This window comes from Monopterus albus, unplaced genomic scaffold, assembly GCF_001952655.1.
Source record: "Monopterus albus unplaced genomic scaffold, M_albus_1.0 scaffold287.1, whole genome shotgun sequence".
In the NCBI taxonomy this organism is placed as follows: domain Eukaryota; kingdom Metazoa; phylum Chordata; class Actinopteri; order Synbranchiformes; family Synbranchidae; genus Monopterus; species Monopterus albus.
Genome location: NW_018128167.1, coordinates 438,349 through 448,157, shown reverse-complemented (window position 1 = coordinate 448,157; position 9,809 = coordinate 438,349). Strand labels below are relative to the sequence as shown.

At 42.6% G+C, this 9,809-nt stretch overlaps 1 protein-coding gene across 10 annotated transcripts in view; it reads right to left on the bottom strand.

The window, feature by feature from the left end:
- il15l (interleukin 15, like) overlaps window positions 1–9,809 on the bottom strand; it is an 18,605-nt gene that overhangs the window by 4,909 nt on the left and 3,887 nt on the right. For 4 of the 10 annotated variants that reach the window (XM_020622716.1, XM_020622719.1, XM_020622714.1 and 1 more), the window contains exons 2-6: window positions 7,674–7,753; window positions 7,030–7,116; window positions 6,672–6,915; window positions 1,780–1,827; window positions 259–393 (exon numbers count right to left, since the gene is read on the bottom strand). In XM_020622716.1, the coding sequence (XP_020478372.1) occupies window positions 259–393; window positions 1,780–1,827; window positions 6,672–6,815 (327 nt within the window). In that variant the 5' untranslated portion in view covers window positions 6,816–6,915; window positions 7,030–7,116; window positions 7,674–7,753. Of the gene's footprint in view, window positions 1–258; window positions 394–1,779; window positions 1,828–6,671; window positions 6,916–7,029; window positions 7,117–7,673; window positions 7,754–8,711; window positions 8,804–9,387; window positions 9,594–9,809 lie in introns of those variants that run through there. The other 6 variants (XM_020622717.1, XM_020622718.1, XM_020622723.1 and 3 more) reach the window with 6 other exon arrangements.

The window sequence follows — 9,809 nt, the reverse complement described above, 5'->3', positions numbered from 1 at the left end:
TGCTGTTAAACTGCTCATCCGTGTAATACTTGCAGTTATTTTCAGAGTTCTTAAAAAAGTTTTTTTCAGGGTCAAAATGTTCGTCCGGTTCATGATAATGAATTTCAGTATTTCCAATAGTGATCAGTTCCAGCTCCAGTCCCTCAAAATCTATTAACTTCTGTAACAAATCACTTGCCTCATTCCGTACATGTGTCAATATTAAGTGCTCACCTTTCGCGCCCCTCAATAAACCACATCCCTTGTGTTCCTTCTTACCTTGTTGAATATTTGTTTGAGCTTCCTGTTCAGTCCGAATCTATAAAATTTATTTTCCCCAACGATGTCCCATTCTTTTGTGAGAACTTCAATTTCATCAGCAAAACATTTCAGGGTGGAGATGGGGCATTTCTGCTAGAGAGAGGGGAGACAGATATTTAAGAAGTTGGACACTTCTTTTATTAACACAGTTGGTTTTAAAGAGTCAGTTCATGCAAATTAAACACCTTCTTACTTCTCTCTATTTACATTTAATGATGCATATGGTTTGTTTCCACATATTTCTACTTCAGCTATTCTCACGTTTGGTTCATTGCCATTTGCACCCGGTGAGGTGACGACAGCGCGCTCCTCCTACATCCTTCATCTCTTTGGCCAGACAAGAATGTTGACTCTGGTCAATTCAGTGACAGGTTTTTGTTGCATGCCAACTTATCTAGAGGGAATATTTTATTTTTACATGATCTATAAATGGCATCTACATTAAGGTTAAGGGAAAGCTCGTGGTTAAAGCAAAGTGAGGTGTTTTCACACCTTCAGTTCATTTGGTCTGGACCAAGTAAATAAATGACACAACACCGACATTGTATAAAAGACACCTATAGCTCTGTCCCCCGCGCAGCCCTTGGACTCTCTGATCACTGTATGGTCCATCTTATTCCAACCTACAAGCAGAAACCTAAAGCTGCAAAGCCTGTGGACAAAACAGTGAAGAGCTGGACTGAGGAGGCTAAGTCAGAGCTACAGGCCTGCTTTGACTGCACAGACTGGAGTGTGTTTGAGACTGCAGCTACAGACCTGGATGAACTCACTGACACTGTGACATCTGTGTCATCAGTTTCAGTGAGGATGTGTGTGTGCCCAAAATGACCTTCTGCACATACAACAACAACAACAACAACAAGCCCAACACACAAGATAGAAGAAATGTGAAAAGATTTGATTGTGATTTGGGCGAACTGGCCCTTTAACAACAAAAGCTCTTTGTTTAAAGTTAATGAAAGACACAGTTTCCACTCAAGACAAAAGCAGTTGAACATCTGCTGTTCCAGCTCCATTCTGCCACACAACAAGCAGTTCATTCAAAGGAGCTCACTGGCATGTTTTCTTTCCATTCGCTGTTCTTTTTAAGGTGATGTCTCTCTGTCAGTGACTGTGTTTCTGACACAGTTTGGACAGAAAACTGTAGAGAGAGTTCAACCAGAGGACACAGACATTGTCAGATCGACTCAGGCCTTATTAAAGTTAGACGAGAGCACATTACAACAGTTCCTGAGTTATGATGCATTCACACCCTAAACTCAACACGTCCTAAATGGAGTTTTTGTTTCTTCGTCTTTCTTCTCTGGCTTCTCTTTGCATCCTGTTCTGAATTTTCATGTGAACAGATGTGTTGGCTTTTATTAATGTTTTTATTGAGGTGGTTAAGCAGCTGATGACCTTTGGTCTGTGTGGGAAAGTGTAAAGAAGAGATTAAGAGTCAGGAAGATAAACAGCAGAGGGCTGTGAGGAAGCTCATACCTGGTAGTCTGCCGTGGTGGGGGTGTAGAGACTGCAATTCAGCCACTTCTGAGGAGAGACGGAAAGTTAGCTCTGTATGTGCACAGATAGATAGATAGATCGATCAATACTTTATTGATCCTGAGGGAAGTTCAGTCATGCTCAATACTAGTAGCAGCAGTAGTGATGGGGTATACAAGGTACTATGGATGTTCTTATACCTTCATTCTGTGCTTCAGTTCTGTAGGAGAAACAAGCTCTGCTTCGGTTTAAGGTATATACTTGTTTCTGAGCAACATGTTCAACTACATTTACAGTGTGAATAGGATTGGGAACATCAGGAGTTCGCATTCTTGTGCTTGTGAAATGCATGCATTTTTTTCTTTTTGGAGTTTAGAACAACTTGTACAGTGTTTTGTGACTGATGGACCTTTAAACTCATGAATAAACTCCAACTGGTATCTGGCCCCTGCAGGTCTGTGTTCAGTCTGCATCCCCACTTTGCCTGGTTTAAGCTTGAAGGAGGTATATCCACCGTGCTGATCGTCACTGCTGCAGCTCGTGACTAGACACGGCGTTACAGGAAGGTACAACAGGGCATCAGGCGTTCATTAATGAAACGTACCGAGCCACTCAGTCAAGGTACAGGTGCAGGGTGATTCTGCTGAAGGTGAGAGCCTAAACTAAAGGAGCCACTCCAAACAGTTACACTCACGGTCTAAACGTGCATCACTGATCTGGACTCAGTGGTAGTGTCACAGATAAATTACATCTATCTTGACTTGTTTTAAACCCATCTCATACCCATGGACTCACTGCTGTTGCATAACTGTTATGCTAAAGGGGCACTCCACCTCCCTACACAATCAGTACTTAGTAACACCTCCTCTGGCAGATATCACAGCTTGCAAACGCTTTTCATAGCCAGCTAAAAGTCTTTCAATTCTTGTACTTGGGATCTTCTCCCATTCTTCCTTGCAAAAGGCTTCTAGTTCTGTAATATTCTTTGGTCGTCTTGCATGCACAGCTCTTTTAAGATCTACCCACAAATTTTCAATGATGTTTAAATCAGGGGACTGTGATGGCCATTCCAAAACCTTCAGCCTGCGTCTCTTGAGGTATTCCATAGTGGATTTCGAGGTATGTTTAGGATCATTGTCCTGTTGTAGAAGCCATCCTCTTTTCAGCTTCAGCTTTTTTACAGATGGTGTGATGTTTGCTTCCAGAATTTGCTGGTATTTAGTGGAATCCATTCTTCCCTCCACCCGTGCAATGTTTCCTGTGCCACTGGCTGCAACACAACCCCAGAGCATGATAGATCCACCCCCATGCTTAATAGTTGGCAAGGTGTTCTTTTCATGAAATGCTGCTCCTTTTTTTCTCCAAACATGCCTTTGCTGATTGTGTCCAAAGAGTTCTATTTTAACTTCATCAGTCCACAGCACTTGTTTCCAAAACGCATCGGGCTTCTGTAGATGTCCTGTTGCATACTTCAGACGTTGGATTTTATGATGGGGACGCAGATAAGGTTTTCTTCTGCTGACTCTTCCATGAAGGCCTTGTCTGTGCAAGCATCGCTGCACAGTGGAACGGTGCACCACCACTCCTGAGTCTGCTAAATCTTCCTGCAGGTTTTTTGCAGTCAAATGGGGGTTTTGATTTGTCTTTCTGACCAGCATACGAGCAGTTCTGTCCGAGAGTTTTCTTGGTCTTCCAGATCTCATCTTGACCTCCACAGTTCCCCTGATCTGCCATCTCTTAATTACATTTCTTACTGTGGAAACTGCAAGCTGACAACGCTTTGCTATCTTCTTGTAGCCTTCTCCTGCATTGTGGGCATCAATAACTTTCATTTTCAGGGTCTTACACAGCTGCTTAGAGGAACCCATGGTTGCTGGGTGTCCACAAGTGTGTGCACAAGGTTTGAAGAGTCAAAGTATTTGTACAGCTTTGAAATTGGCATTTACCAATGACAGCTGTTGCTGTGCATCAGATCTAACGAGCTGATTAAGGTCTGATACCTTGTGAGAGACTTTGAGACTCTGGAACTCTTAGGGTGCCCAAACTTTTGCACCATGCCATAATCATGTTTTTATTTTTTATTTTTGTTCAATTTATGGCATAAGAAGTAACTATGCATCACTGTTTGCAGAAAATATTGTGCATTTTTTCCATTTCCAAGAGAAACTGTGTTAACATCTGTTCAAATAAAAAATCACCAAAATCTGTTATTTATCAAGGGGTGCCTAAACTTTTGCATAAGACTGTAACTACAACCCAGTTTCCAAAAAGGTTGGGTTGCTGTGTAGGTTATTAATAAAAACCAAATCAAATGCTTTGAAACTCCCCTTAACCTCCCAAAGATATCTGATGCTCAGTTAATATAGTTGTTATAGTTGGGTTTATATGAGCTTATTCTGAATTTGAGGTCATGACGGGGCAACAAAGACTGGAGACGCCGTGTAATGCTATAAAAGCCACTTGGTGGAACAAGGTACAGGCTAACCAGCAGCGGCATCGTGACTTTTTTCAGTCAAATGAAGGTTTTACATGATTCATTCACTGAATTTAGTTTTTACTTACATTTTACACAGCGTCCCAGACTTTTTGGACTCATTGTTCTAAACAGTTTAGTTTAATGGTCATGGTTAATCCTCCACCGCCTACGCACAGTTGGATAATGTCTTCTTTGGCTCGGGGTTTGAGAGCTGCTGTGAACTCGGGGAAGTCGCTGCTGTAATTGTGTGGTCAAGCCTGATCCAGATGTCTCCATAGCAAAGAAATATCACTGTCCTCTGATTTACATGCCGCAACCACAGTGACTGTGTAGTGGCTCCACAGGTGACCTACACTCAGTCCAGTCAGCATTAGATCCCAATGCTCAGGGGCAAGTGAAGTCTATTTCCCTTCTGAACCTCACTATGAACGAACCCTAAACAACCTACTCCTGAGCTTTGGGATCTACTGTTCACACGCTCAGTACTGGGCCACTGCCGCTCTGCTAACACACATGCGTGTGAGGACACAGAGGACAAAAGTGAGATCATATAAAAAGTATTTGTGTGACACATGTTTGGCTCTGGCTCATTATTGTTTGTCTGCTCGCACTCAGACACATGCCATCATCCCCCCCTCCACACACACGCAAACACATGTTGCTGTTTCTACAGTTGTGAGAACACCTGTTGACGTAAAGCATCCCCTTCCCCTGACCTAAACGCTAAGACCAGGTCTGAGATCTCAAAGTGCCTGTGAAGGTGTGAGGACCAGATGACACGTCCTCACAGTGACGGTACTGAACTAAAGTGTGTATGGCTGATGCTTTTGCATTTCACTAAACGGTTGTGAAGAGTTTTTGCTCTGAAGCATCCTCTGTCTCCACCCAGTGTTATTTCACTTGTCTCAGGAATCTGGGGTTAATCATTTATGAGGCTGATGTTAATTAGAATTTTTATTATTAATGGTACATCTGCTATTTCGATATATACTTTTTTCAACTTTTTTGGAAGTCCAACAAGTTTATTAATGTGAAACTGGATGTATTCTGTTTACTAGCCCTGTAGAAATAGGAATTATAGGCAAAGCTAGAAAATACACAGAACTTTATGTCCCACAGAATATTTTCCTTTTGTACATGATATTATTTAATATATTTGTGCACATTAAACACATTAAATGGCATCTTGGTGCCATGAGATAATATTTATAGTTATTTGAAATACATTGCAAAAAAAGATACAAACTTGTTCACATAAAATAATATTTAATATCTTCCACAGGTAAGATTTAAGAAAACATTCTGAGGGACTCACAGAAAACGAGTGAAGGTGTGAACAACACACTCCTCTGTCCACACCCAAGGCTGTCGCTTCCACTTTTATTGATAGGGGTGAATGTATGGCTGAACATTGGCCTCTGATCGTTGCAAACACCACAATCCAAGTGGGAGAAGATAATTGGATTTTGCGTGGGAAGCTCCATACAGGCTGCCTCACTAGTAAAGCCAGTTGGGGTTGTATGCAGCCTGAAAGCCATCCCTCTCTGTTTTCTGTATTGTTCTAAGAAAATGCTATGATTTAACACCAGTCCAAGATAAGACAGTGACGATGCTTAAAATGCTTTTCTTCGGAGTTACAGTCCAGGTTCACATAGTAGTTTATTTTTGGATTAGTTGCACAATTACCCCCATTTCTGAAACCAAACATGCCAAGCTGCTTTATTATATGTGATTCAAAGCTTTTCTTTGTGACATGAACATGAATTCAGTCAATGTTATTAGTCCAACTCTGCACGTCCTCCTACAGCTACAGCCAATATTTGTGTCATTCTGTTTTTGTCAGTTGTCGCCACATAGTGTCTGAGTCTTCTCACCTATTGGACTGTAGATCTCACAGATGTCAGCGCATCCTGTCTTTCAACCTCACACGTGACACAACAGTCTGGCACATACAGTACCAGCATTTCTTCAGTACAGTCCAACAACACAAGGGTTAACAGAAGCTCCACAGTCTGAAGCTACTGGCGGTGTGCTGCAACTTATTCACATGAGTTTCTTTTAGTAGAAAATGATTAACCATTAGTCATCACTGTGGGGTAAACTCTAAGGTCCTATCCCATCTGAGAAGCACAGCGGGGCTCAGTAAAGGCTCAGAGCAGGTTTAGAGCTGAATCTGAAACATGATACAGGATTGATCAAAGAAACTAAGACCAGTGCTAACATCTGTGCACCTCGTGGGTTGTTGTCCTTTCTCTCTCTCTCTTCTTTAAATCTAAAAACATTTTTCAAGTGAAAAATCACTAAAACTCAACAGTTAATCCAATTTTTCATAATGTTCAAATGAGATACGTACTGCTGGAATATTTCACAGTGAAAGAGCGACAGTGTATTTGCTGATAAAAAGTCAAACTCATACCAGTTCAGGGGCTTTTTCGATGTAGGAGTTGAGGTTTCGGCGGATGTCTCGAGAGCATGGATTGGCAGCTGGCTGCGGTTTCAGGGCGAGCAGACAGACGAAACACAGATACACACTTGTGAGAGCTGGCCCCCCTCGCATCATGGCTCAGGCAGCGGCAGCAGCATCACAGGGTCCTCTGCTGGGTCACACATCCTCGTGGAGATTAACAGCTTCAGCTTCCAGGATTTTAAATCCGTCACAGCTGGGAAGTTTTGTAAAAACAGAAATCCATGTTAGAAGTTGCACGGACAGAAACGAGTCTGACGTGCCCTTGAGCAACAAGCAGATGTTCCTGTAATCTGTTTGAATCTCACACCTGCCGAGGACGATCTAGACCCTTCCTCAGCCTTCAGGACTGTTGAGGTGCTCTCTAGTGAGGAATCAGCTTCAGGACTGGCTTTTCCTAGGAAAGTAGAGTTGAAGGTTTGACTTCTTTTCCTCTGTTTGATACAGGTGAGTTCTTAAAAGAACAAACTGAAATCCATGAAAGTTGCTCCAAACGGTAGTAAATCCTCCAGAAAAGAACCAGGTTTAATAAACTAATAAAAATGAAAGAGTCTTTTTAAAAAGCAGCTGTAACCCGAAACATGTCCAACAGCAAATTCCAACAGAAAAACACCGTCTCATTTCAGTGTTTCAACAAGTGAATTTTCTCTCTAGTTCACTAGTTTCTACTTTTTAACTTTCAGCTTCAGGGAAAGATCCCAGAGGCGATGGGCGCAGTAAATCCCAGACCTCCGGACGAGCAGCTCTCTTTTCTGTGCACGTGTTGTTCAGGTTTGGCCTCAGTCAGTGGGACAGAGAGAAGGATGGATGGTGTGGAGAGAGCTTCCCTCAGCCTCTCTCTGTTCTGTCTCGCCTTCTCCTTTCCTGCCCTCCTGTTTTCACTTTCCCACTCCTCCCCTTCCTCCTCTGGCTTGAGGGATCATGCTGTCTGGCAGCTCCCTCCTCTTTTCTTACCTTCCTGTATCTTGTTGCCCATGTGTGCAGTTTCAACAGCTTTTTCTTTTGTTGAGTACTGTATCTTCCCTGTCAAAGCCCTGCAGAGACAGAAATAAAGCTCCATAAATCACCAGGACATTCCTGTTTGGTGCTGCTAATGAGGACTCGACGGAAGCCTGTAAAATCCTGCCTATTAAACATCACTGCCACTTCCTGTCTATAATGTATAACTGCTACCTGTAGATCTACATTTGTACAAATAAATGATGTTATGTATTTCAGTCACATCCACATCAAAAATGTCAACAGTACAGCAACTCATTGTGTCCTATGTTGAATTTGCAAGATGGTTGTTTCATAAAATCCCATGAACTCCAACAGAACCAGTCTGAACTTGTTGCGCATGCAGTTTGGATTCTTAGCTGAGGCCAAATGAGTCTCCAAGGAATCTTTCTCTACTAAAGCAACTCTTTTGCATGTTCTCAGTACTCAGATCCTTTACTTAAATAAAAATAGCAAAATGTGGCACATTTCAATTCCTGTATATCATATGATTGTATTATAATAGCTGGACATCACAGGGGGGCTAGTTTAACTGGCTTATATGCATTTAATTAGAATTACTGCTGGGTAGCTTGTGAATTTAGCAGATACCATAAATCTTATGCTGTATTCTTTGTATTAATCAGCTGCTCAAAAGAAACTAGTAACTCCTTATTCCTAAAGTGGGTCAGAGCCGATCCCAGATGACTCTGGGTGAGAGGTGGGATCCACCCTGGACATTTCACCATCTGTCACAGGGCTGACGTGTAGACAAACAACCACTCACATGGGTGATTTAGAGTCACTAGTCAACCTAAGCTGCATGTCTTTGGACTGTGGGAAAGGTCTGGGGTTGAACCTGGAACCTGGACACCACTAACCACTGCCCCGCTGTGCCGCCCAACTAGTAACTCAAGTTATAAAATAAATGTAGTGAAGTAAAAAGTACATTTGCACCTAAAATGTAGTGAAGTATGAAGTAACACAAAATGAAAACACTCAAAGTACGAATACCTCAGAATTGTTCTTAAGTAACTGTACTTAGTTACTTTCCGCCGCTGGTGGCAGTAACACTGCAGAGTGAAGTCACACACAGAGCAGATGCAGCTCTGGGAAGAGGGCCAGCAGACAACACAGTTACACCAGGGACAAAGACACAAGCGTCTCCTACATATTTGCTGCTGGCACGTCACCGCTGCGTAATTCAAAATCCAAAGATCTTTTAATTAGCCCCAGAGAGAAACTGCTTTGCCTTGTTACAGCATGGAAAAGAAAGGAAAACGGGAATGAACCCTAGCAACAGCAACAATAAATAAATAAAATGAAGTGCGCCACAGACGGAGGTGCAGGGCAGGTCGGTAATGACGCAGAGACGTAAGAAGTGATAATTGTGATGGTTAAAAGTTGAATGTGAGACAGTGGTGATAAAAAGTAAGTCAACAGTCATCACCAGTATTTATGATGAGCACAGAGATTTGATAGCAGTACATTGCACCGTTATAGCCGTCTTCAGACAGGACGCTATCAAACCCATTCATTTCTATGTGTTGCGCCGAGCTGACCGCAGCGCAAGGTAGTGCGTGCCGTGCGCGTTCCGCCGAAGTAAAAAAAAAGAAAGTTCAACTGTCGAGAAGTTGATAAACCACAAAGAAAATGGAGGAGAACCTGACCGTGGCCGACCCGCACCCACCTCTTCTTTGCTGCAGCTTGCCTCCTCCTCCTCCTCCTCCTCCTCAGTACAACTAGAGCCAGATACATGGTGCATCCAAGTCCACTGCCCGAAGAACTAGCTAATATCTGCTAATGGCCCCCTGGAAAACTTTGTGATCGGCTATCAACTGGTACATGTGTGCGATTTGTGCTTGTGCGGCCTCCGCCCCTGTGTTGCGCGCGCGGCGCGTACCGCGTTCTGTGTGAAATCCCTTTCATACAGACATCATGTTAAATAGTAGAGATGGGAAATTCGGATCATTTTACTGATTCGGTTCTTTGAATCTCGTTCAGCAAAATGAACGAATCTTTTTCCGAGTCATTTCGTTCACTTCAGCAGAATGTAATTAAAATGTTATTTGTTAATTCCCCATCTACTTACGCACATATTGATCACGTTTC